A 27,794-nucleotide genomic window follows, 5' to 3' on the forward strand; every position below is an offset into this window, starting at 1 on the left:
TTTGCATATCTATTACTACTAGTACCATTATATATTTCATATGCTTAGCAATAAATAACTTTTATAGTCAAACTGGTAGTAACTGGGTATATTTTTACTTCTCTGCTTCCCTTTCCTCCCATGCTCTGCAGCAACGCTTCTTTTACCTAAGCTAAAGATCCCTGTGAAGGCCAAAATTACTGTGGGGTCTGCTCATCAAGAGGCCAAAGATTGGGATGTGCTGATTTTGAAACACATAAGGGGATCAGCTTGTACAGGCTGATTGACCCAGTTTGACTCAGATGTGCCCTTATGAACTGAATGCGGGCCCATGAGGGTGTCAGCTGGACACCCAGCTGGATTCAGAGGGATTCTGTTCACCTGTGTGCTTGTGTCTGACTGATACTTGTGGGAGAAGAAAGCTTGTTGGAACAAGTTCAATCCCCAATGCCATTTCTAACACATCCCCCTCCCCCCCATCTTGTTCTTCCTCCCCCTCTGTCTCCATTTCCCCCACGCTCCCCTCCATAACTCAGCACATGCTCCCCTCCATAACTCAGCACATCTTCCCCTCTTTTTCCGTACCCTTCTCCTCCCTTTCTTCTTGTGGTCTCCCTTTCTTCACATAGGAAAAGTGGCACTTTTTCAGTATGTGCCTTTCTTCCCCACATGCCCCACAAGTGACTTTCCTCATGCTCACAGCCCCTGCTCTGTGCTTCTTTTCCCCGCAGAGAAGATAAATTGTGTGCTGGGAAAAAGCTGCTATATGCCCTCCCCTCCCACATTTGCTACAAACCTTCAGCTGCCCAAAGTAATGTAAATAACCCCTTTGCGGACCTATTTGGATTGCAGAGGGCTGGGGGGCAGGGGCTGCGGGTGGGAATGGAGAGGTGCTGGGCGGGAGGCCCCACTGGTGTCTGGGCTGTTGGGACACGCTCAGGACAACACCGCCTGGCCATGGGTGGGGGCTGTGGGGCCCGGGGCCAAGTGCAGGGCAGTGTGGTGGGGCTGGGGGGCAGTGGGGGAGCCGTGTCCCCTGTGGGTGCCGTGGGGGAGGGGAGTCAGTGCTGTGGGGACAGTAGAGGCACCGAAGGGCAGGGACCTGGGCTGTGATCTGCCTGCCACGAACCTGTGCTGGTTTCCCCTCAGCATAATTTGTCCTGCCAGGCTCTCACAAATGTGAGCTTTGATAATTTTTTCAAAGACTTTGCCAGGGATGGAGGTGAGACTGACTGGCCTATAGTTGCCTGGGTCCTCCTTCCTCCCCTTCTTGAAAATGGGGACCACATTGGCCCTTTTCCAGTCCTCCGGGACTTGGCCCGTGTGCCACGAGCGTTCAAATAGTCCCGCCAGTGGCTCTGCAATGATGTCGGCCAGTGCCTTCAGCACCCTCGGATGGATCTCATCCGGGCCTGCCGACTTAAAGGCATCCAGTTGTTCCAAGTGACTCTGCACCAACTCAGGGTCTACGCATGGCAGTCTGGCGCCTTGCTGCTGCCTCTCTACAACCCCAGTGAGGGACTTGTCGTGTCCCTCGCTTGGGAACACTGAGGCAAAGAACTCGTTGAGGAGTTCAGCCTTGTCCCCCCCTGTCCGTCACCAATTGTTTCTGACCATTTAGCAGGGGTCCTATTCCTCCCTGGGCCTTCCTTTTACTCCCTATATATCTAAAGAAGAATGTCTTGTCCTTTACTTGGGATGCCATCCTCAGCTCCACGGTAGCTTTGGCCCATCTAACTGCCTCCCTACAAGCACGAGCAGAGGAGGTATATTCGTCTTTGGTGATCTCTCCCTGTTTCCACTTTTTATGTGCTCCCCTTTTGGCCCTTAGGCTGCCCTGGATTTCTGCGGTCAGCCAAGGAAGCCTCCTGGCCCCTTTCCCTCTTTTACCCCGCATGGTGATCGTCTCGCTTTGTGCCCGAAGGATCGTTTCCTTAAGGCACAGCCACGCTTCTTGGGCTCCCATCATTTCAGAACTACTCTGCAGTGCGTCCTTGACTAATCGCCTGAGTTCACTTAAATCAACTTTCCTAAAGTCTAGTACTTTCACTCTACTAGTTACCTTACCCACTCGACGTCTTATGGTGAATTCTGTTATTAGGTGATCACTGTCCCCCAGATGGCTACCGATCTGTAGGTCCCCTACCGTATCATCCCCTGTTGCCAATACCAGATCCAGTATGGCGTTCCCCCTAGTGGGACCATGTACCTCCTGTGTCAGGTGGAGGTCCTGTACACAGGTTAGAAACCTGCGTGAGTGGTGGGACTTTGCCGTCTGTGTCTCCCAGCAGATGTCTGGGTAGTTTAGGTCCCCCGTGACTACCGCCTCTTTAGCTTTTATGGTCTCTGTGAGCTGCCTCAGGAGCCCCGCATCTATTTCTTCCCCTTGATGTGGGGGTCTGTAGCAGACCCCTACCGCCAAATCCCTACCGCTCATCCATAGATGGCTATGAGCATCTGGCACATTGTGGTCAGCTCTTAGATCAGGGGTGGGGAAAATATGGCCCATGGGCCATATCCAGCCGGCCAAATTCAGGGCTTGGTCCTGCTCCCTCCATCACAACACTGCAGGAGGTGCAGGGATGGACTCTTGGTAGTGCCTGGGCCCCAGCAATCCTTTTTGGAAAATGTGTATTTCAGGTGGTGAAGAGAGAGCTGGAGAAGATGCTCATTATTGAAGATGATGTGGGCTTGGAGCATCAGTTCAAGAGGAAGCTCCTGACACTGAGGGATGATGAGCGACAAGCGCAGCTAGACCAGGAGCTCGTGGGAGGGATGTTTGCTTGGAGAGCTTTCACTGCTGCCGACCAGAAGGGAGTTCTCCCCCGCTTCCCCTGTCCAGTCCTGTGCATAGTGCAAATGCAGCAGAGCTCAAATCAGAATTATAATCAGAGACGCCTGCTTGTGGCTTGCTGGGAGCGCACACTGGAGACATAAGTTTGCAGTCAGCAAACGGGTTCATCTTCAAAGGGGCTTGTGTAGATACAACTTTGATCAAACAAAGCACATTGCAAGGACTGCCCTCTTGAACGAAGAGCTGCATCCTGTGCTACAGGAGGGCGCTCAGGAAGGAGCGGAGCTCCTACTGAAGCATTCCCACTTTGGCCTAAGCTAATGTCCATTTAGGACAGGAATACATTTGTTCACTGGAAGGCTGGGAGAAGAAGAGAGGGTTTGAATCCTTTTGTTTAGTCATATTAGAAAAAGCCAATTCCCAAAGATCATCAAGGGGGATGCTGCAAGCTAGCCAGCAAATGCACTTTGACAGAGACCTGCTCCAGCCTGAGCTCATTGCCAGCGATGTTCAGCACCAGCGTGCAATCTCCTGGCGAGAGGCTCTGCACTAGATCATGTAAAGAAGAAGCTGAAGACTGTAGAGAATTGCTCCTCTCTTAAGACATTTTTTATCAAAATCCCTCCATCACCCTGGGGACACAGCCATTCCTGGGTGCAATCCTTGCTGCATACCATAGGCAAGAAGAGATTTGTTTCTGGATAAACCATCTGTGTCCTGTGCCGCAACCCTTTCACACTTGACCCACGGACCAGGAACCAGAAGCTCCTGGGAACCCCCAGACAGTCCCCACTATATCACTGGGCACATCTCAGTGAAGGGGGGTTGTCTTCTCTGTGTTTCCCTGGATTCATCCGAGGCCAGTCATGTGGTAGGAAATCCCATGAGCTGCCCTTGCACTGGGAGATGCACTGCAGTGAAATGACGGTGCAGGAAGGCCTGAGGTGCTTGGCATTGTGCACTTGCACCGTGGAGCCAACCTTTATTTTCATGGCCCTCAGTTTCTCCCTTTCAGCGACATCAGGCAGAAAACAATGCAGGGAGAATGGCCTGAAAAGGCAATTCAGATGTAACGAGCCTTGTGGGAGCGGATTATTCTTACTGAACCTGGGGATATGTAATCTCGTTGCAAGGGGCTTGGAAGTTGATTTGAGCTGAACCTTTCCGCAAGGTGCTACCTGTAGATGATTCCTGCCAGCGCCCGGTGCAAGTAAAGCGTGCTTTCAGCTTGTGACACCTACCGGCTTTGTGTGCACTGTGTCTGGCTGGAGGATCTTGAGTTGGATGCCATGTGGCCATTTTTATAGTACATCTCCATGCTGACCCAGTTGGTGGAGAAGGGGACTGGATATTATGGTTCTAGGATATCATGGCCCTTGGATACAAAAGCTGGGTAAATTAATTGATGTTTTTTGTGAAATGGGTATAAAAATGCCTACCTCAGAGAAGCCGTGTGAGATTGTTGAATTGATTTTGATTCTGGTCTTCAGTTGAAAGTAAATGAAGCAGTAGGGGGTTAAGGTTATGTATGTGATACCTAGTTTTGAGCCTCAACCTTGCCCACGGGGCCTGGACAAGATCTCTGGGCAACCAGAGCATTGAAAAAACTACCCAGGCATAAAAGTCCTTGTGGGTGTCTTTTGATTTCATTGTGCTACAGTGTTCAGTGTTTTTATTGCAAAGTGTGTGTGTGTTTGTGTGTGTGTGTACAGGAGTAGTCATGACTGTGAACCAACTTTCAGCCAGAGTTGGAAACATTCCTCATTTGTGTGTGCGGGATGTGCATTTTGTGATCTCGAGGCAGTCAGGCTGTCTAAGTGTCTTGGGACGTGATGTCGGTCTGAAGGGGCAGGGGGACTCTCTTTAAGGATGGTCCACATTTTGTAGACATTTTCTTTCATGTACCATAATGCTCCCACTGAGACGTCTCACCCAAACAATATGCAGTGCCACATCTGTGGTCTTTCTTCTCAACAAGTAGAGCTCTGTCCCTGTGACCACACATTTTTGTCTTCTCAGAGCACGTCTAGGACAGGCCGTTGTTCTCCTTTTGACACCTACTGCCCATCGTTGGGTATTTGGTTCATGTGACATTGGCTGGGTGCATCACTTGGCCTTATCTACACCAGGAACAGTTCCTCTGATGGGAGCAAGTCAGGCTACTCCTGGGTTGTCTGGACTGCCTGGAAGCAAGGTTAGCACGTGTCACTAAAAAACACCAGCAGACAGTTGATGGCAGCATTTACACTACTGTTAACATCAGGAAGCTTCGCTAGGGAGTAGTGGGAGGCAATTTTAACCCCATCTGTCCAGCTCTAGCCTTTTCTGTCTGCTTTCTCCAAGGGGATTTTTTGAAAGCCTTCAGGGCTGGCCTTTCTTGGTTTCCCCTGAAGTCATTGGTCTCAGTCTCAGTCCTGGGAGACTTGGTTTACTTCAGTGGAAACACTTCTTTTAGAAATCCCATACACAGGTCATTTGAGGATGTATGTAAAGGATTCAGAAGCCAACTTGCATGCCCAGAGGCTTTGACAACTTGCACTGCCCCAGAGGTCTCCATTGCCATAAACACTTCTCCAAACAGAGCCAATAAACAGCTTTGCTTCCAGCCGTGCCGGTCTCATGGCACGTTGCCCAGACTGTGGAAAGAGAGGCCGTGTCCCCCTGCAGAAAGGGGTGGTGATTAGCGGATGGGGAAGTGTCTGGTTTCTGAAATGCCTCAGTGCAAGGTTGTCCTTATCTGACCACGGAAAGATCATTTTTTCCAAGAGCGACCATCTCTTGGCACATCTTCCTTGAGGGATGAGCTAGGACTCCCCACCTTGGTGTGTGACTCTAACCACTGCCGATCTGGCTTCAGACTTGAGGTTTGTCCTAGATGCTTGGAGAGCTGTTCCCATGGTCTCCTTCTTACCATCTTTAATGCAAAAGCAAGTGGAGTGGGGCCTGGCCTCCTCTTTATGGGTTTGGAGTTGAGCCAAAATGTTCCCGGCTGGCAGAAGAACAGAGACGCCTAAAAAAGCATAAGGCAAACTGCAGTCCGTCCTCACGTGGGCTTGTGCTGGCGACACTGCCGTGGGGCAGGAAGCTGGCTCCACGGCACGCTTCCCTTACAGGAATAATCACAGCAATTCCTTGAATGACGACTGTCTGCCATTCCTTGTGTAGAAGACTGTATTTGTAAAGATGAATATATAGGGGCTATGGGTGGACAAGCGTAACACCTTTCCACATTGTTGTTACCATGCTGCTGTGTAACACTAAGTCTTGTAGGTTTGTGGGATTTGTGCCCTTGTCTCTGCAAGAAGCTGCAGCTGTCATGTGTGTGTGCGTGCAAGAGGGAGTGGGGCGTCCTTTCTTTTTTCCCTTTCAAAGGATCAGAGTGAAGACGAACATGACTTGCCAAAGCGGCCACCTCTGTGTCAATACCAACACTTCTCAGCTTTGTCTGTAGTGTGCCCTCCCCCCAGTTCAGGTTTTCTTTCCTGTAAAAGTAGATATTGCTGAATCCCACGTACCCAGGGGAGGAGGAGGGTGTTTGAAAACCCTGAAACACGTGTACAGGCTCTGGAGCCAATGCCTTAGCTTGAGAACCGACGCCTTTGCTTACTAGAACTGAAAGGTATTTAGAGATCCAGTGTGCTTGTCACCTCTTAGGAAATTTGCTTGCTTTTTTAGACTCAAGTCACCCCTTGGAAAATCTCAGCTTATGCTTTGATTATGGAAAGAAAAAGCAAATCTCCTGTAAAGACCTCAGACAGAGCACAGCTGGTCAGAAAGCTTTTGCCGCTGTTATTTCCTATTTGAAATCTGGGTTGCTCCTGTGCTGGTGTCTGCACAACTAAGTGTGGTAATACTGAGTCACCCTCCAGACCCCTCCCAGGATCTTCTGGCACCTTAGCTGAGAATTGCTGACACGGGGCAGAAGAGTAGGGGGTCTTCCCTGGGCCGTCCGCTATGATTTTGGAGAGGCAGGGGGTTCCCCTTGGGAAAATCTCCAGAGCCACAGTCAGGTCTCTGTTTTTCAGCCAGCTGTGCTTGCATCAACTCCATTTACAGCCTGGGCAGGGAGCAGCTGTCAGTGTTCAATAATAAACAGCTTGCCTTGTAGCGTATTAGAGAACCCAAAAAGCATGAACATTTATTCAGAAAACTGAAATTGAAGTTAGTCGTCTTGCTAATCATCAGAAAGGGCCTGCATGAAATCAGTAGGAATTTTAACGTGGTCTTCAGGAAGAGAGGATGGAGGCATTTTTGTGCCATCCACTTTTTAGCAGCATTGAACCAGAATGTCAGGTTGGAGCCCGAATGGGAGCTGAAACTACGGGGAGGTATCATAGCCTCCAAAACAGATCATAGCCTCCAAAACAAGGGGCAAGCAGTGCAGAACTCAGCTTTTTTGCACAGAATTGTAGGTATGAATATGGCATCACAAATATTTCACTTAATTTCAGATTTCCCTCAGAAATGGGATGCCTGTTCAATGTAGGTGGCTTTGCACAGGACATGTATGGAAATCTTGAGATCAGCACCTTTTACATTGGGACCATCTCCATTCCCTTTGGCTACAGATGTCAAGCTGCTCTTGGTGGGAACAAAGGCTAGGACACACTGTAGGTTAGACACATCTCCCCCGTACATGTCCAGTCCTGGCACATCTCCTTCTTGAGGACAGTGAAGAAAACAGACTGGTGTCTAGTGCTCTCCCCACTGCTCCCTAGGACAGTTATTTCCAAATTCCTTGCAATGACCACTGTCAACCATCAGTATTTTTCAGTTCACCTTTCACTTCATCATGAAACTTTTAATTGGCAGGGAAGGAGGTTTTTTTGCATTTGTGGATCATGTCTGGGGAACCATTGCTCTAAGATAAGCAGCACGTCCTCTGAATATAGCAGCTGCTGTTGTGAGTACATATGAGTCAAGTGTAACTCTTATTCTTCCCTAGCCACTTACCTTATCTCACTGTGTTTGATGACAGCTCAGGCCTGAAGTGCCATACAGCCATAGCACCAAGTTGAAATGTTTATGATGAAGGCTTTAACAAATTATATGCCATAGGACAGTGCACATACAGATACTGCTTTGCAACCAGTGGAGACTAAGCTATGTGCACTTATTTCCCAATGTTTTGCAACAACCACTGTCAACCTTCAGTATTTTTCAGTTCAACTTTCCCTTTTCTCATTCTGCATTGAGGCTGGCGGAGCTTCCCACGGTTTGATCCACTCTCTGGTGAGCTTAAGACACAGGCAGGAAGGGCTGGGCTATCCGCAGGGGCTGTGCAGGCAAGAGATGAAGCATGGCACAGGCATGTACTGCAATGAATGGCACCCAGCAGGAGAAGGACCCTGGGGTGCCACCTCAGCGGCCCCTGCTGCCATGTGCTGCCAGTGCCCCCCAGGTCCTGCAGGCTGGATCCCAGCTCTGAGCATGCTGGAGGCTGTCAACCCCTGTCCTGAACACCAAGACCCCAGGGGCAGGTTCATGATGAACACGTAGTCGGTCCCCCAGTTCCTGCACAGCAGGAGACAAGCTCCACAAGGATGGCTGCTGTTGTGCGTGGATGTACAACAGTGATTCATGCCCCTTTTAAGGCTTGATGCCAGAGCTCACCCTCAGTGGGAGTTTTGCCTGAGTCAGGCAGCAAGATGGGGCTCTTAGTGAGACAGCAACATCACTGTGTGGGCCGTACTAAATACAGTTGAGAGAACAGAGAAAACTGCCTGGTCATTTCTTTGGCCGTGATGTAAGTACCTGCCTTACACACTCACACACACAGCACACACAATAACCTATGGAGCACGACTGAGCTCCCTGCTCTGTGTCAAGGCAGAGTTTTCCCACCATGGTCTGCTCAATGTGCTGGAGAATGGGAGGCCCCTGGTTTGGCAAGTCACATTTTAAAACCCAGGCTACGCGGTGTACCTGCCTTTGCATGTAAAACACTTCACGTGGAGAAGGGAAACAAGGTGGGATAACATGAGATTGATAAAGACCAAGCTCTTAGATGGGTGAGGAGTCTTAGTTAAGCGTAAAATTATAGCTGTTTGTAGTGTTTCAGCTTTTAAAGCAGTAGTGCCTTCTTAAAAACAGAACTTTTAATGATCCTTGAGAAATGTCTGTTCCCTATTCCCATTACAAGGACGGGAAGGACATGGGACCCATTTAATGCCAGAAAATGAAAGATCTAACCTTGTATAATTTAACACAGAAAAGCACTTCTTCTGTGGCAATTTGATTAGGGAAATCCTGCAGTGCGTCTCCACCTCTCCCTGCAGAACGGCACCGATTCTTCCTATACTTCTCCCTAGTTCATCTACTAGCCGAGTGGGAACAGGGACATCTCCAGTGATGATGCAGTGCCAGGATGCAGGACAGGGACATTTCTACCTGGGAGAAGTGGTACAATCTGTGCGTTCTCCTTTGCCTGAGGAAGGGTGAGGGAGCCCAAAAGCTTACAAATAAAGACATTTTTTTGCAACGATTTACTTGGTCTAATAGAAGATACCACCCTGCAATAGCTGGTATAAGCAAGTCTTGTGGGCCTGGACTGTGGTTCTGGTCATTAGAGACCTTCATGTAAGCACCAAAGTTAATCAAGGATGAGCCTTTGTGCAGGTATGAGGACATGTATTTGGGAATTGTGGGTGGGTGCAGCAACCAGGCCACACTTTAGAGGTCAGCTGAACTTTGAGGTGGCTTAAGAGTTCAACATGTCCACTCCAGACACTTCATAGATGAGAAAGGGACATGATGTGGTGGGGACAGAAGAAAGGGAAGGTGACGATTTTACTCATTCCAAAACTAGGTCTTACTTTGTAAAGCTGTATTCCTGCTGGGAGTCCCTTCGCTACTCAACCTTCAGTATATCTATATCTGTATCTGTAGCTATATCTATATCCTCCGTAATGGTCCAAAGAATTTTGGAGAAAACTCAAACGAATTGGAAATCGCTGGGTATTCATTTCTCTGAAGAGTCTCACAAGTTGGCTGCTCGTTCTCCATGCCCGCTTTCTGCTGGACTTGTTTCCCCAGTACCAAGTGTTATCTGTGACAAATCTGATTAGGAACAAATTGTAAAAACGGTTCTCTATTTTCTTCATTTCCTACTGCAGTTTTCTGAGCAGCGGGTTGGGGTCCTGATGCCAGAGTCATTCAAGAGCTAACTGTCTGCTTTCCTAGCAATTATTTTCACTTTCCCGAGGGATGTCTGAACACCTGACGGCTGCTTGAGCATCCCAGGGCCAGGCACGTAGAAAAACACCAGCTAATTCCTAATGTTATCATAATTTCAGTAAAATATTAATAAATGTTGAATCGAAGAAGCATTCTGCCTTTTGAAAAGACATCTTGTTCAGGAGAGTACAACTGTTTAAAAAGATGACCTTTACCAGGACTTTTTAACTAATAAATATTTAATTGTCTTAAATAATAGGAACATAAACGTTTTAACTATATACATTTTGTCATCTCAGGAATGGAGGTTGTACAGCCATTCTGCAGACACTGTCCGGGTGCACGTCCGTGCTGTTGCCATGTTTAGACGAAAACTGGAACTGACACAGGCTGGGGGCTAAAAACCTGATCCTGCCAAACCTTCCCAGACCCCAGAAATCCCCTGCAGATCCTGCATCCCCATAAACCCTCCCATGGATTGTGCTTAGCCCGCATCCTCCCACAAATTGTGCCAACCCATTCCCCACCCAACCCCCCATGGATTGCACCTGCCCCCCCACCGCCACCCCCCTGCAGACACCCTCTGCCCCCTGCCCTCTGCTGATGCCCCCCTATCTAGGGTTACCGGGGGGAGCAGGGAGCTGTGGGTTGGGAATGAGGAGCACCAGCGGGGCTGGAGGGTGGGAAAGGGGCTGTGGGTTGGAAGTGGGGGGCACGGGCAGGGCTGGGGGAGTTCAGGAGCGAGGGATGCTGGGAGGGCTGGGAGGGAGCAGGGAGCTGGACACCTGAGACACCTGAGATGGAGCAGGCATTTTTCAGTTAAAAATGCTCTATGCACCCAGCCAAGGGTGTACACCAGACTTCAACAAGCCATTTATATGGCAGACGGATACCTCCAACGTGGCGTTAGGTGCGGTGCTGTCCCAGACACAGGAGGTGGGGGAACATCCAGTGGCCTACATTAGTCAAATTTGTTCTTGGGTCTGCTTCCCGGGGGAGACACGTGGGTTCATGCCCATAGTGTTCCTGGGAGCCAAAGACCCGGACCTCCCAGTGAAGAGCCAGGAGGTAGGAGCTGGGCTGAGAGAGAGGGTGAGTGAGCACAGGGGAGCTTGTAGGGGGCTGAGGAAGTGTGAGCATGTGTGCGAGATTGTGTGTGCATGTGTGCGTGTGGGGCCGTGCCGGGCAGGACATGTCGGCTGAGTGGAGCCCGGGAGGGAAACCCCCCCCGCCCAGGTCCCTCTTTAGCTGAGCCCCCCCGGGAGCCCTGCGAACAGAGCGCACAAGCAGGCGCAGCCCAACTAGGGAGTAGCGGTTTGCACGGGAGTTCGTGCAGAGGGGCGCGCAGAAGGCGCCCAGAGGGCTAATCCGAGCAAGCGGCCTGAGCCCAGAGGCCTGAAGAGCAGCTGCTGAGACCAGGTAAGTATGAGAAGTAGCTCACAGCCGTGGCAGTGACTCGCCGTGCCCGTCAGCTTCAGCTTCCCCGCACCGAGACCCCACCCAGACAGAGCGTGCAGCCCTGGCCCTGGACTGCGGGGGCTGCCTGGGGTGGCAGCGGCTGCTGACCCCGAGCACAGGCGCTCCCCCACGTGTGGGATGTGCTCCTTGGTGGAGCCTCTGGAGTGCCGAGTGCGGGAGCCTGAGCAGGAGCTATGCCAGCTACGCACATCAAGGCCCATGAAGGCTACACTGACAACTACCGCTGGGCCCTACTCCAGGGAAACGGCGCAGAGAGGAAGGATGTGCAGGAGAAGGGGGAGGAGGTGGCCACAGAGAAGACTGGCAACAAAGACCCCCTGCAGCCACCTGGAAAACAGTTGTCTCCAGGTCCAGAGCATGCAGAGCTGGGGCCACTCCTCCCCGGCACGGCACATCAGGTAGCTCCCCGCACTATGCAGGAGGAGACTCCCACAGAGACGCCAGAGGAGGAGATAAGTGTTCAGGAAGTAAGTATTCCCACCCCGAGGAGGATACAGGGGGTGGGGATGGGGACTCTCTGCTGAGGGGCACGGAAGGACCTATCTGCCATCTGGACCACTTATCCCGAGAGGTCTGCTGTCTCCCTGCTGCCCGCATCCAAGATGTTGTGGAGAGGATCCCCAGGCTTGTCCATCCCTCTGACTATTGTCAGACTATGTTCTCTTCTGTGCTCCCTGTTGCAGCCTCCTCTCATCCAGGGCACAGATCTGGGAGGGCTACTGGGCTGTGCTGGACTCCTAAGAGATCATGTTCGCACTTGAGCCCGGCCTCTTCAGCTTCATGCTAGCGCTGGCGCTGGGCCTCCTTGTGCTGGTGCTGGGCGTCCTTGTCCACCATCTGCATCTGCCTCAGCTCCAGGTCATGCTTGAGGTTGTGCTCCTCAACTTCCAGCTGCAGCTGGTATTTGCACAAGTCCCACTCAGAGGATGGCCCCTCAGGGTCTGGATGGATCAAGGAGGTGATCTTGTAGCCTGGTCATCATCGCACAGGATCTTAATCAGGTCTTCTTTCTTCTGCTCCTCCTCCTCTCTTTCATCACCTCTTTCAAGTTGACCACAGTCATGTGGTCATACTCGTCAGTCACCCCAGCTATCTACACTGTCCGCTTGACCAAATGCCAAATGAGAGATTGTTTGCTCAAGGGTTTCCAGTGACTCTGTTCCCTTCCCCAAATGATGCCTTCAAGACAGCAGCTTGTCAGAACCCACCACTACCATCACACGTGGTGGGCCAGTAGAGGGTGCTCCTGCATTGAGCCATGTGTCTCACTGCGCCCAACCACCTTCCAGGCTCCAAGTGCTTCTCTGGGGGTAATGAAGCCACCAACCATGATCTGGTCTGATCTTGGCACTATGCCCCATGGGCAACACAGGCCTAGTAGTCCTTGATGGTATTTGATCCACTGCAAGAACTTGGGGTGCTTCTCTGTCTGAAGCAGAAATAGTGGTTTCCCTTACTCAGCCGAACCAAGGGGATCCCAAGGTATAATCTACACCCTCTCCCAATGAGTCTCCCTTGCTAGGTACACAGGAGAAATGTACTGGTTACAAGAAGTAGGTTTGGAATATGGCACAGGATAGAGCAATATCAGAGAAGTCCCTTAGTGCAAACGGTGGCATGGTAGCCTTTGATCACGCATGTGAGTAAATGCTGGCTATCTATTTAGTTAGTGAGGCTGTGCAAAATTTTGCCAGCTGTTTCATTTCAAAGCTGTTTAAAAATGTTTCAAGCTCAAAACAGTGAAATTGAAACACAACTAAAGGAGTCAAAATGAACTAAGGGCACTTGTAACATTTCAAAAGCTTGAACTGATTTTGAATTTTGAAACAGGGCTTACTTGGCCTCAGTGCTGGTCTCCGACAGCAGCAGCAGCCTCATCTTATCCCGCTCACAGATCTAGGGGTTTGCATACCTGGGAGGAGTCTGGCACAGCCCAGCAGCCCTGCCAGGGGTGTGAGCGCCCAGATCAGTGTATCAGATGAGGGGAGGCTGCAGCTGCTGCCTGGAACAGGAGGCAGCAGCAGTTCTCTCCGGTGCCGGGTACACTCCATGCCCAGCAGAAATCCAGGGGCTTGCACCCCGGGAGGACTGCTGGGCTGTGCCACACTACTCTTGGGGGACCAAGCTCCCGTATCTGTGCTGGATGAGGGGAGGCTGCAGCTGCTGCCTGGGACAGGCAGCAGCAGCATTTATCTCCAGTGCTGGGTGCAGCCTGTACCCCGGGGAAGGCTGCCAGGCTGTGCTGGACTCCTTCCAGGGATGCGAGCCCCAGACCTGTGAGCTGGATGAAAGGAGGCTGCCCTGTCACCTGTGACTGGTGCTGAACCTGAATAAGCCCAGCTTCGAAACTTAAAATATTTTGAAACTTTTGAAATGTTCTGAGTGCCCTTGTTTCATTTCAAAGCTGTTTCAAATCCTTTTGTCTTGTTTCAATTTCACTGTTTTGAGTTCGAAATGCATTGAAACAGCTTTGAAATGAAAAACCCAGCAAAATTTTGCACAGCCCCACTAACTAAATAGATAGCCTGCATTAACTCAGATGCGTGATCAAAGGCTACCATGCCACCATTTGCTGGAAGGGATTTCTCTGATATTGCTCAATCCTGTGCCATATTGCAAACCTACTCCTTGTAACTAATACATTTCTCCTAGCATGGGAGACTTGTTGGGAGAGGGTGTAGTATATGCCTTGGGATCCCCTTGGTTTGGCTGAGTAAGGGGGACCTCTATTTCTGCTTCAGACAGGGAAGCACCCCAAGTTCTTGCAGTGGATCAAATACCCTCAAAAGCTACTAGGCCTTTGTTTCCCATTGGGCATAGGGCCAAGATCAGTCCAGATCGAGAACGGTGCCTTCATTTCCCCCAGCCTTGCAGGTGTGGTCCAGGAGTGGGGGTGCCTGGACGTGAGGTGCCCCCAGGGACGCACTTAGAGCCTGGAAGGTGGTCGGGCTCAGTGAGGTGGGTGCTCAACGCAGGAGCAGTAGCCACTGGCCCACCACGTGTGATGGTAGCTGTGGGATCCGACAACCTGCTGTCTTGAAGGCATCATTTGGGGAAGGGAACAGAGTCACTGGAAACCCTTGAGCAAACAATCTCTCATTTGGCATTGGGTCAAGTGGACAGTGTACATAGCTGGGGTGACTGACGAGTATGACCACATGACTGTGGTCAACTTGAAAGAGGTGATGAAAGAGAGAGGAAGGAGCAGAAGAGAGAAGACCTGATTAAGATCCTGTGTGATGATGACCGCCTGCAAGATCACCTCCGCACGTGCAGGCAGAACCCGAGGGGCCATCCTCTGAGTGGGACTTGTGCAAATACCAGCTGCAGCTGGAAGCTGAGGAGTGCAAGCTCAAGCATGACCTGGAGCTGAAGCGAATGGAGATGGTGGAGAAGGAGGACCAGCACCAGCACAAAGAGGTCCAGTGCCAGCATGAGCATGGTGGCCAAGAGGCCAGGTTCAAGTGCAAACACCATCTCGCAGTACTCAGGATGCAGTCAAACCCTGGAGTTGCAGGCGCTTAGCGAGCCCCAGCTGCTCCCTCAGGCTGAACACACCAATCTCCCCTCACAACAAACATGGAGATGATCCAGAAGCCTTCCCAAAACAGTTTGAAAACCATGCATGCCAATGAAAGCTGGGAAAGGTCTTGAGCATATAACTAACCTCGTCTCCCGAGAGTGTTTGTGCATCACAAACTGTTGGGGACCAGGCTGTGACCAGGGAGCCAGCGAACAGGGACTGCCAACAGGGGAGCAGTTTGACTGCAGTTCACAGGCCAGGCATGGGCAGGAGCACATGGGGGCTTATGCCAGAGACTTCAGGGAAGTGAAGGAGGAGGGGTGCTACTATGGGGTGGTGACACGGAGCGGAGCCAAGGCCCCTGCCCTGCTGCTGCCTCCGGCCCGCAGCTCCTGTGAGGCCTCCGCCCAGACAGGCCCCTTGGATGGGTGGGCAGTGCCCTGAGCCCTGTCTGAGGGGGCTGCCTGGCGGGACCTCTGAGGCCTGGGGGTAGCGTGGGGGCCGGGAGTCTCTTGCCTGTCCCACCTGTGCCCGGACTGAGGCCCTGGAGGGGCAGGTGAGGGGGCTCCAGGCAGAGGTGAGCAGGCTGAGGGGGATCAGGGCAATTGAAGAAGGGATTGATGGCTACTTTCATTCTCTGCAGGATAAGGGAGGAGCACCAGGAGGTATGGGGGTGGGTGGGAAAGGGGCTGTGGGTTGGGAGTGAGGGGCACCGGCAGGGCTGGGGGGGCAAGGGGAAGGGTATATACCCCTTCCCCCACCCAGGGGTCTGCTTTCTTGCAATTGCAAAACCCTACCCTTATCCCCGCCTTGTAACAAACCTCCCTCCCATTTTCCCCCTCTCCCTCCCACTCCTTGTGCCCAACATCCCTCCTGAACATAAATTATATTCCCTTCTGCTCCCCATTCCCACCTGACCCCATCCCTCCCATGCCTGCACCCCAACCCCCCACAGGTTCCCAGTCTCCCCCAGCCTGAGAATGGTATTCGTGTCAGCTCCTTGTCAGGATGCTCTCATTTGGGTCTGACCCTGCTGCCTCTAAAGAGGCGAGGTAGGCGCCTCCTCTTTTTCTTGTCTGCAGCAGACAATGGGGAGGCACGGAAAGCTGGCTTTCTTCTTTGGCTGATGTCTGCGTTCCCCTGGCTGTTCATATAAGAAAGCACATTTGCTTCCTGTGGGAAGACTAGCTCTGCAGAAAGAGAAAAGCAAAGAAGCGTCGAGTGATTGACTCTGGATAGTAGCACTGCAAGCAAGCATAGAAAACTGGTGAGCATTCAGAGGTGCATGCTGGCTGGACACGTGCCACTTAGAAGTCTAAATAAGGTTCTTTAATTTGGTTTTTACTAATTATAACATCTCCTTTCCCACCAGCAAAAGTATGAGAAGATGTTGTACCGTCCAAAATTATGCTTCTGGAAGTCTGATAACACCAAACTTACCTGTGCACTACATGAAACAGTTTTCTGGCTCTGAGATCATTGACTACAGACAGTAGCATGACGTATACACACAGGGCTGTACATTTAGGTTGAAAGGCAATCATTTGACTTGCTTCCTTAATGCATCATTTCCATGTGTGGTTTTCTACGGCTTGCATGTGTTGGGTCCTTTATTCAACAAAAAGGTCAAGGCAAATTCTTTTCCATTCAGCTGAAACAACCCCTTTACCTCATCATTAACCAAGAGCAGGGATTGAACTTTGCCTTGTGGCATCAGAGGAGATTGCTGCTCCCTGAGCTCACAGGTCCCTGTCTGCTAGCAATGGGAGACAGCTGTTTTCCAAAAAGGTGCCTGTGTGGGGAGGGGGGACACTGGGGTGTTGGGTTGCTGGTTCCCGGAGGCGAGCAGAAAGAAACCTGCTCAACCTGGCTTTCTCCCCTCCCTTTGCATCCTCCCTCTCTTCACTGGCTCTGAAAGAAGGCTGTAAATCCAGTGCAGGGCCTGATACTGCTGCTGATTTGATGGTGATGATAGTTTGACCTCGCAATGGTCAGGGATTGATGGTAGACTCTCCTCCTGCCACTCAAGATACTCAGCAGGCTTAGGGCTTGCCAAACACTGCAAGTACAATGCCTACAATCAAATAGCCTTCTGTGAAGGTGAAGCTATTCTGTGGGTGATGCTCTGGATTTATACAGTGCTTTCCCCAGTAGGGTCTTTGACCATAAGTATGGCTTTTGGCATGACAATAGTTCAAATAAATAGTAAAGATTAGCGTGGGCATGCAAAACCTCAAACAACTGGTGGCCAGGATCCCATGGACAGTAAGTTTAAAGGAAAAAGGAATCGGGGAATTTGGCTGTACCTTCGAGAGAATATTAAGGGCACTAGGATATGCCATCCCTGTGTAAGGAAGGTTAAGAATCACATCAACGGACTGGCTTGTCTAAACAGCAAATGCTTTTGTGACTTGAAACTTAACAAGGAATCTCTCCAAATGTAGAAACATAGCTACAATACTACAGATGACAAGAAAGGAAAACTCCAGGCAGACCAAGGCACTGCAATACAGCTAGTCCGAGACACACAAGCATCCTGTGAAGTTACATGTCAAGGACCAAAGGAAGTGTAGGTCCATTACTGACTGGGGAAAGGGAATTAAAATTGCTCGATACGGAAAAGGCAATGTGTTTAATGACCTCTTATCTCAGTCCACATAAAATGTGTCCTAGAGGTCTCAAGGAACTGAGCATACACTTAGGAAATCTGCAGATGATGCCAAGCGAGGTAGGACAGCAGATGATCTGGAAGATAGGTTGAGGATTCTCAATGACCTTGACCAATTGGAAAAAATGGTCTTAAATTAATGAAAGGATAGTATAATAGTTACAGGAGTAGAGCACAAGCTAAATATGAGTCATCACTGCAATATTCTTACAAAAACTGATAAAGAACAAGAGCATATGGGGCTGTATTAACATGCATGTTGTGTGCAAAGTAGGGGAAACCATTTCTCAATGATATTCAGCATTGGGGAGGCCTTAGCTGGAAAACTGTGGCCAGTTCAAGGCATCGTGCTTTACGACAAACAGATGAACTGGAAAGAGTCTGGAGAAGAGCAACAACAATGAGGAAGGGTCTAATATTGTCCTAGACAGGAAAGTTGGAAGACCTGGATTATGTAATCCTGAGAAAATGGAGGGGGTGTTAGAAATCTTCAGAAAGGGTTGTTACTTGTAAAGAGGATCTCTAGTTGTCTGTGATGATAGCAGGTATAGTAACGGGCTTCCATTGCAACAGGGGGCATTTAAGCTGGAAATGAGGAAATACTTCCTAACTCTAGAAGGTGGGGCTAGGCCCTGGGTGTCCTGCTCCCTGGATGAGTAGCCTTCCCATTAGCTTAAACATTAAAGTATGGGAGGGCCCTCATTCTCCTCCCACTTCTCCAATGAGCTTTTGGCCAGCCAAAATGCCATGACTTATAGTACGGCCTAGTGAGCGCATCTGACCTGTTCATGGCTCCAAACATGCTGAGCTGCAGCACAACCCTATCCAAAACGGCAGCTATGTGGCTGTGGCCACGCTGGTTAGGCACACAAGGTGAAGTGGGATATAGCCCTGTGACTCAGTTTACATGCACGAGGAAGAAAGGAGCTGTGCCCATTTGAAACATCTAGTAAACTTCAGTCTTCTCCAGGAAGTTATTGAAGTCAAGGATGTAATCACTCACAAGGAGACGGGACATATCAGGACAAAAAACGGCTTCAGCCCATACTTAACTAATTGGAGGAGAGGGAGGCTGTACTGTGCTGCACCAGAATTAATACCGTGATGCAGAGATTACACAAGTCATCACAAATTCCTGGTGCAGAGGTCGTAGATTTTTTCAAGCAGGATGGATTTCAGGGAGTGGATCTGGACTGTGTCGTCCCTGTGGCTTTCTGGGCACCAGTCAGGGTACAGGTGACGCTCCCAGACCTTTCTTCTGTTTCATTTGGCCCTGACTTCAGACAGCGGGACACATGTCAGCGCTGGATCTCTAATTGTCAGTCTTCCCCAGCTGCATGCATGACATCCCAAAGGGGAGTAGAGGTGTGCTGACTCCTACCAGGTAATCAAGAGGGAGGTCTACTCCACCTGGCTATGAGATGAAGCACTGCACTATTTCTAAAATGGATTCATAGGCATGTTCTTCTGCAAATATGAGGAGGATATTTGAACCAGCAAAAAGTTTTGCTCTCTTACCTTTGTGTTCCGAAATGACCTGCACAAGTTGGTAGTTTCCAGCTTCCTCCATGTCCAGATCATATTTTCTCATAATTTTTGAGATCACATCTCTAGTTGTGTCTTGGCTCGTTAACTGGAAAAAGCATTTTGCAGTGAATAATTTTACTTCCTTGTTTCTTGACATTTGTTTTCACTTTATGTATCTGGCATGTTGGTTTGGTGTCTCATCGCTGAGGTACAGACAGTGCACAAATGGAAATTACAGAGAGATGGAAATAGTATTGTGCACAGAACATCCTAGCAAAGGGTGACGGTTTCTGTGTGTATTTTACTCTACCAAGCTGCGTCTCTAGATTTGGTCTGTCCCTAGTGTAAAAAAGACCACTATGCATGTTCTTTTATTTTGCCTCTGTCTCTCGGAAATCTTTCATTGCAGCGTGGTCACCCACACGTAGCAGAGTCTCAGAAGCCACTAGGCTGGTCCTATGCCATCAAGGCTTTACTTGCCTAAATCTACCTTGGGCCAGTGAGATGGCACAAGCAGCATCTCCCTCACCATGTGTCTGGCCCAGGGTTTCCCTCTAAACGGTTTCCCTTTCACTGGAAAGTCCCATACAACCTTCTCACAAACAACTGGGAGAAACATGGGGAAAAGCAAATGACTCCAAAGCAGATAGACAACTGGCTCAGCAGCCACAAGCAAAGGTCATTCTGCATGGATCCAGGTGGGAACGGCAGGAGGCTTTGAGTGGACTCCTACAGGGATCTGCCCCGGCTCCGCTGCTGTTCAGATGATTTGGATACAGGAATAAAGAGCTTCCTGAGCAAATTTGCAGAGAACTCAAGACTGGGAAGGACAGCAAACGCACTGGGAACACTGTCTCTTGGCTGGGGATTTGGACTCGGGTGTGCTGATTGCTCTTGTTAGAACTAAAAAAACCTACAAGTTCCTGGGTTTTGCTCCTCTGCTTGGGGTCCTACCAAGCACCACATTTGGGATTGGACCTCCGCCTCCTTGCTTTAACTGTAGCGGGTTATGGTTCTTCTTGGTGTTTTGGGCATTGAGAATAGTAGTTGTGTGGGAGGTTGGTTTCTGCAGTATTAAGAATAGGTCAGACATAACTTGAGTGGAAAGGTTTAGTTAGGAATCATCCTGCCTTCAGCAGGGGGTTAGATTAGATGGCCTCCTGAGGTCTCTTCCAGCTCTACTTTTCTATAAGAGAAAATGAGGGGTAATACACTATGATATTTAGAAGTATATGCCCTTTGGGATCCTAATTTTCTAGTGCTATACAGCATCTTTCGGTGACTTGCCTCCAAGCTGCTCTTCAGTGTATCTGTCTGCCTACCTGTGCACACACGCCCATTCATACAAATGGCGTGCATGGTTTCTTGGTACCTTAGTCAATGATTGAGGACAAGTGGTGGATATTATCCAGCTGAAAGCCCAGAGAAAAGTTTGGGAGGTGGAATGTACTTTGACTACTAAAATAACAATGTCAATTCACCTAAGAATCAAGGGCATGAGGTGGCCCCTAATATTTCAAAGCTTTGTCTTGGTGTGAATCAGAGCAGCAGAGAATTTACATGTAACTTGTCATCCCGAGTGAAAACACATCCTGTAATAAATCTACACAGCTCTTCCACATCACTTACCAGAATGCCTTTGTACACAGCACCTTGACTGTTCGGCACTGAGCAGTGAATGACGTAGGCGTCTTCGTTCTTCTGGGAGTAAGGTGCAGACAGAGCAGATCAGAGGTGGAGGAAGGAGGAGGTGATGAACACGCAGCCATGGAAGGTATGCATGAAGGAGATAATGAGCATTCAGAGAGGTAAATAATGAAAAATAAATGAAGGGAAAAAGTCAGAAACATGATGGAAGCAGTAGGGATGAAAGAGCAGAACCAGAAGCAGGTATTTTGGGTCTATGCCTGGTTCTTGAATGTTGTTAGTGGTGGTGTCCTACCTCCAGGAGTAACTTGGTTTGGTATTTGTAATGAAGTATTCATATTTAGTATTCCATCTACAACTAACACCCCTGAAACACGGAAGATATCGATTTTTGCCGTTTGAAATGGGTGTTTAGTTGGTCTAATAAAAGACAGCACTTTTACCCAAAGAACCTTGTCTGCTGAAAGAAACGGTAGCATTCCTGACTGCACTATGTGCTTTGCTCAGGAAGGAGCTCCTGCAGGGCAGATGCGCCTACTGACCTTTCTCTGCCATTACCTATTGGGCAAGGTTGTGATATGGAAAGTAATATTCAAAACCCTGGAAACTTTGCTTCCATCTTCTGCACTCCTTTGTGTTTACAGACTCCTCTGACTTCTGCCCAGCTGGGGAGGGAGGCATGGGACAGGGGCAGGAGGGCAGGGGAGCCTGGGATGCGGGCACAACAGTGCGGGGAGTGGGGGATATGCCTCGCTGCCTCTTGCCCAGCCAGGACGGATGGCAGGGAGGGGCACAATGCAAATACAGCTTGCTCCAGGTGGAAGGGGGCAAGCAGTAGCAGGGCATAGACCCCACTCCCCGCACTGCTGTGCCCACATCCCGTGCCTCTCTGCCCCGGCTGGGTAAGTGGCAATAGGGCATCGCCCGCCGGTTGCCCATCCGGAGTGAGGGAGCACAGGATGCAAGTGCAGCAGTGCCGGGAGTGGGGGCTATGCCCTGCTGCTGTTTGCCCCCTTCCACCCAGAGCAAGCCGCGCCACCCCCAACCCCCTCCCCAAGTCCCACATCCCCCTGCCCCAGCTGGGCAGCTTGTCCCAGCCTCAGCCCTAGCTCCCGCCCCAATCCCTTCCTCACTGGGGGGCAGTGCAACTCAGTCGAGGCCTGGCCTGGTTTAGTATAGCACCATGAGCTTTTGGGTAGCTCTGGGCCACTCATGCTGTCACTTGCGGGTGCCCCGTGCCCCTCACGGGGACTGTGTGTTGAGGCGGGATGGGTCCTGCGTGCATGAAACAGGCCCCACCCGATGGCACGTGGTGCCCATGCACGCAGGACCTGGGCCAGCATGACAGGTGGTCTCCGGGAGTGGGCCCAGGTGATGTGGCAGAGCAGCGGCCAGTGCCGAGCCGCACTGCTGTGCCACATGGGGGGATGTGCCAGGAGGCCCCAAATGCCCCAGTGCTCACTGCTGCTCCCAGTGAGCTGCAGGCTGTGCACGGGGGGCTGAGGTATTGTGGGGGTAGGTTATGTGGGGGAGCTGTGGGCCCTGCAGGGGGCATGTGGGCCTGGCAGGGGGGGAATGCTGTGGTCCTGGGGGCGGCAGTCCATGTGCTGTGTCAGGGAGTTATGCCTTGTTGGGGGGCAGAGGACCCACCCTACCTGAGCAGCATCCTCCCACAGTCCCCGCCCACCCACAGCCCCCCCACAATCCCCCCACACCTATCCCCACCCCCTGTCCCACCTCACTCCTGCAAGCAGCTGCTGGCCCCAGGCTCTATCTCCCCCTCGCTGCAGATCTGGAAGGAGCTGGGTGGGCTTATTTTGCCCCAGATGGCACAACTTGCCCCACACCAAAGGGTGTGGCCAGGCATTTGGTGAGCCAGAAATCCCCGGCTCAAATACATGCCGCTCCTATTTGAGCTGCTGCAAGCACACATGTGTGGACGTGCCGTAAGGGTGCAGAGAGAAGTGGAGCTCCCAGCTCTAACTCAGAAGGATTTTTGCAAAGCGTTCTGAGTTCCTACATTGCCTGAGACCAAACAGAAGTTCACTGTTGGTCTGGAGGGGTGGGGATCTAGCTGCCCGCTGGGAGCCTGCAAGCAGGTTTCCACAACAAGGGCCAAGCTCTGTGCCAGTGTTGGCTGTTTCAGAATGGGAGGGGGGAAAGGCAGTGGAGGGAGCTCGTTCTTGGGGCTCTGCAGCTGGTGTTGAGGGGTGGAGTGGGTGAATTGGAGCCACCCCACTTTGGGGGGCCTGTAATACACTGGCCCCACTCTGTAGCGGGGGCTGAAAAACCCTAAGACTCAACTCCTTCTGCTCCCTTGCCCCCCTCCCATTCTGAAAACACCCACAGGTTGGGAGCCCCAGCAGACACACGTTACACAAGACACTACGTTTTGAAACATCTTTAGCTGACACCACATGCAATGAGGGGCCAGATTTTCACCCAGTGGGCCATTTAAGCTGTTTGCAGCCGTGCACTTGTGTTTGGTCACAGCTATAAACAGCTTTCTGGGGGACAGGAGTAAACAATGCATGTGGAAATTCAATTTTCATTTATAATACAAATATTGGCAATTCCTCATCCCCTTTTCAAATTGAATACTTTAAACAAAAGGTTCTAGACCATACCTTTTCCTGAGGCAGGTTCCTGGGCTGGTCCCCGGGCAGGTCCCTGGGCTGGCCCTTGGGCTGGACTCTGGGCAGGTCCCCAGGTTGGCTCTCGGGCAGGTCCCAAGGTCGGTCCCCCAAATGGTCCTCGGGCTGGTCCCTGGGCTGGCCCTCAGGCTGGTCCCCAGGTTGGTCCTCCGGCTGGCCCTCGGTCTGCACCCCGGGCTGAACCTTGGGCAGGTCCCTGGGCTGGACCTCGTGCAGGTCCCCTAGCTGGCCCTTGGGCTGGTCCCCAGGTTGTTCCTCCCGCTGCTCCCCGGGCTGGCCCTCGGGCTGCACCCCGGGCTGGACCTCGGGCTGCTCTCCAGGCTGGCCCTTGGGTTGGACTTCGGGCAGGTCCCAAGGTCGGTCCCCCAGATGGGCCTCGGGCTGGTCCTTGGGCTGGCCCTTGGGCTGGTCCCCAGGTTGGTCCTCTGGCTGGCCCTCAGGCTGCTCCCCAGGCTGGACCTCGGGCAGGTCCCTGGGCTGGTCCTTGGGCAGGGCCCCTGGCTGGCCCTCGGGCTGGTCCCCCGGCTGGTCCTTGGGATGAACCCCAGGTTGGTCCTCCGGCTGCTCCCCGGGCTGGCCTTTGGGCTGCTTCCCGGGCTGGACCTCAGGCAGTTCCCTGGGCTGGCCCTTGGGCTGGTCCCCTGGCTGGTCTCCTGGCTGGTCCTCAGGCTGGCCTAGATACACCAGTTTATTTTGAGCTAAATGAGGTGAGTGAAAATGGCTCTACCAGCCTTAGTTATGTATGGATAGTTTATGAAAAGAAGCCACATAAATAGAATTTTTAACAATTGTTCACAAAAATCAGCTCTCTGTCCTCCATTTCTGATTCCTTCCCTCCCCAACTGGCATCTCCCCTCTCTCTCTCTTTATCTTAACTCAGTAAAATCAACTCTAAATCTTGTTCTACAAGATGTTAACCTCTTAATTTCCACTGGCATTTCCCCTATAGTCTAACTCATTGACACTTCTCAGTCAAGTGAGGTGTCTGTCACTCAAAGTTTAAGAACCTTTTTCAAATATTACTACAAGAAATAAATGCAAGAACAAAACCCCTGGAAACTTCTGCTTGCTTTGAACAAGAGTTGGATCGAAACATAGACCTGAACATTTTCTTGGCCCACTGGAACCAAATCCAGGACAGAACCTCATTAGACACCTATTAGCAACCTTGGAGATATGAATGTTTTTGGGGCTGAAGAAAACGTTGGCCGGGGAACTGCCTTTTTGAGGGATGCAATGCATCTTTTAACCACCTTTAAATGCCTGAGTTTATCTGGCAGTGAACCCAATTCTAAAATAACACCTTCTTTCTGGAACATCCACCAGGTCAAGTTTACGGGGTTAAAATACTGCTTTGCTTTTGTATCCTCTATTTCATATATCATTTCCTTTCACTTCTGTGCCAAAGCGAGACATTAGCACATTGCACCAGGTCCAAGAAGCATACCCAGCAAGTGATTTGCCACAGGAAAGTTTCTAACTGGGTTAAGGACCGTGTGTCAATTTGACGCTGGACATATAGCATTCTTATATTGCCACAGCTCACCATTGTTTCAGCAGGTCTTTGACCTGGAATGTAAGTTATTTCTCTGTCCTTGGAGGTCAGAAACCCATCACTCAAAGAGGAAACAACAGTCACACGCACTTCCTGTGCTATGGTGGTCACTAGCAAGACATGCTTCACGACAAAAAGGCTTTGCCTGAAGCTGCCTTTGGTCAGAGCACGGTAACATCTGATGAGATTTTTCTCTTTGCAAGAAGAGAAGTAGGTAGAGAGCAGCTTTGGCCATACTTCCAAGGTGCTGAAAATGCAAAGGCAATTTGCCTCTTGGCTGCTGCTCTGACTCTTGTGCGCTGGCAAATTCTCTGAAATGCCAAGTTCCCAGTTTCCAATCCGCACGACCAGGCCTGTGATTCCCCACTGCAGATTTGTGTTTCTACCCACTCTTTACCCACTCTCCCAGGAGAGATTCACCAGGGACAGAGCCAGAAAAACCCTAAAGTCTACAGGGCCTGATCCTGTCGTGTAAGTGATATCAGGATTAGGCCCTGGCAATATAATTGTTGCTAACATTTACCTCCCAAAATGCAATTCTTTAGTGCAGTTTCGGAGATGATGAAGTGATAGCTTGAAAAAAAATATAACTTACTCTCATTTTCTGCTTCGTTTTGAAACTGGTGGAGGAGGTGTTTGGCCTCCATTTCAATGTCACAGCCAGGGACGTTCTTGCTCAGGTGTGCTATTACTTTCCGCAGTGTGTGGTACTTCGGCGGCTCTTTGAAATCTTCAGGGCTGAAGTGCAGCCAAGTTTTCAAGAAGAAGATGATTGGACTGAAAAGAAATACATTGACAAAATCCAGTCATAATCAGTCTTTGTAACAGTGATATTTGTCATTCAAACTTGTATAAAAAGATGAATCTATTCCTTCTGCTATGAGCAAGCAAGGAATTCTGATCTGGGCACCTTTTTCCGTAATCCTGGTCTAAACTCACTGACACACATTTTACCACTCTTAATTACTCATCAAACTAGTGAATGAACACTGAATTGTATCCTCAAGATGCAAAATATAGGACAATTATAACTATTTTTAGCGATATCACCATCCTCCAATTTGATCTAGTATTACAGCAAACAAAGTAAAAGAGACACAGGAAAACACGAACATCCTGCCCCAAACACAACCTTTACACAACACACAAATTGCCTGGCTTTCTCGCTTTCTACTTTTCTTGCTTTCTTTTCTTCTTGCTACATTTGGGCCACTTTCTGCAGTGCTTCTCTCCTAGTGTCACACAAAGAAGAAATGCCTACTTGAGTGGGTAAACTTCAGCTAAGTCACTACCACAGCTTTTGAAGTCTGCCAGTCTCTCCCCTTGCTCTCCCACAGACAGGCAGGAATAATGCCCATTCTCCTGTACAGACATGATACATAGGACCGTAAGAATCACAATCTGGCTCAGAGCAGAGGCCCGGCTATCTCGCAACACTGTCTCCACAAGTGGTAAGGAGCAGATGTTTTGGAGGACAAGTAGGAGAAAGTGAATAGAGAGATGCATCCTCCGTCTCGATGTTTGCTAAGTCACCACGCACGTGGACATCCCTAAGCCCTATGACTGACAGCCCCAGATTGACAACTTTCGAAAGGGTAGTTGCAATCTTTTCCTGAACCTGGTTATAGTACTGGCCTCCACAACATCCGGGGGTGATGTGTTTCACAAATTAGTGAGGTGTGAAAAAGTGCTTCCTTTTGGTTGTTTCAAACCTGCTGCCTCATCATTTAATGAGGTGGCCCTAAATTCTTGTATCAGGAGAGAGTAAATACAGGTTTCCTTCGATTTCTTCTGTACACACATTCCTGGAGCACAGCACATCAGTCACATTTGCATAATGCAAACCCACTTTACAATTCATAGATTCATAGATGTAGGGTGGGAAGGGACCTTGTAGATCTGCTAGTCCGACCCCTGCCCTGGGCAGGAGAGAAAACTGGGCTCAAATGACCCCAGCCAGGTAAACGTCGAGCCTCCTCTTAAAGACCCCCAGGGTAGGAGCCAGCACCACTTCCCTTGGGAGTTGGTGCCAGATCCCAGCCGCTCTGACTGTGAAGCAGTGCCTTCGGATGTCTAGTCTAAACCTACTCTCTAGCAACTTACGGCCGTTATACCTTGTTACTCAGGGAGACCCTCAGGGGAACAAGGTCTCTCCCAAACCCCGCTGGTCTCCTGTAGTAAGTTTACAGATGGCCACCAGGTCCCCCCTCAGCCTTCTCTTGCAAAGGTTGAACAGGTTCAGGTCCCATAGCCTCTCCTCATAGGGTCTGCCCTGCTGTCCCCGGATCATGCGGGTGGCCCTCCTCTGGACCCTCTCCATGCTGTCCACATCCCGCCTGAAATGCAGCGCCCAGAACTGGACACAGTACTCCAACTGCAGCCTGCCCAGTGTCACATAGAGGGGGAGGATCCAGCTGTTCCCCCATCCCCCACATCCGGGCCACTCTTCCCTTCCCCTCCCCCACACATCTGGATTGGGGTTGCCCTGACCCAAACTGCCCCTCCCCATGCATCCAGATCAGGACTGGGACCAGGACTGGCTGCGGCTCCCCGCTGCAGTTTCCAGAGGCTCTGATAAAGCCTTAAGCAAAGTATATAGGGGATTAAAACACATCTGTTCCAGAGTGGGCAGTAGCCTCAGGAAGTCCTGGTTTCCAAGGCCATTACCTTAGCCACTAATTTATATTTCTTCCCAAGTAAACCCAAAGACAAGCAGGTTATTCAGCACTTTATTAACATCAGACTTAGAGATAAGATCGAGCTTCGACCATCTCAGGTCCAGACTCAACAGC

At 50.5% G+C, this 27,794-nt stretch overlaps 2 protein-coding genes across 4 annotated transcripts in view; one reads left to right on the plus strand and one right to left on the minus strand.

Moving 5' to 3' along the window:
• The window catches only part of LOC132248522 (endogenous retroviral envelope protein HEMO-like), a 167,176-nt gene that overhangs the window by 101,304 nt on the left and 38,078 nt on the right, over window positions 1-27,794 (plus strand). The gene's annotated exons all lie outside the window — the stretch shown is intronic.
• Window positions 14,765-27,794, minus strand: part of LOC132248521 (coiled-coil domain-containing protein 86-like) — a 29,921-nt gene continuing 16,891 nt past the window's right edge. For 2 of the 3 annotated variants that reach the window (XM_059721597.1, XM_059721596.1), the window contains exons 6-10: window positions 25,598-25,779; window positions 23,421-24,121; window positions 20,776-20,844; window positions 19,138-19,252; window positions 14,765-16,141 (exon numbers count right to left, since the gene is read on the minus strand). In XM_059721597.1, coding sequence (XP_059577580.1) covers window positions 15,966-16,141; window positions 19,138-19,252; window positions 20,776-20,844; window positions 23,421-24,121; window positions 25,598-25,779 — 1,243 coding nt within the window. In that variant the 3' untranslated portion in view covers window positions 14,765-15,965. The remainder of the gene's footprint in view (window positions 16,142-19,137; window positions 19,253-20,775; window positions 20,845-23,420; window positions 24,122-25,597; window positions 25,780-27,794) is intronic. The other variant, XM_059721599.1, reaches the window with a different exon arrangement.

Source organism: Alligator mississippiensis, chromosome 1 (genome assembly GCF_030867095.1).
Source record: "Alligator mississippiensis isolate rAllMis1 chromosome 1, rAllMis1, whole genome shotgun sequence".
In the NCBI taxonomy this organism is placed as follows: domain Eukaryota; kingdom Metazoa; phylum Chordata; order Crocodylia; family Alligatoridae; genus Alligator; species Alligator mississippiensis.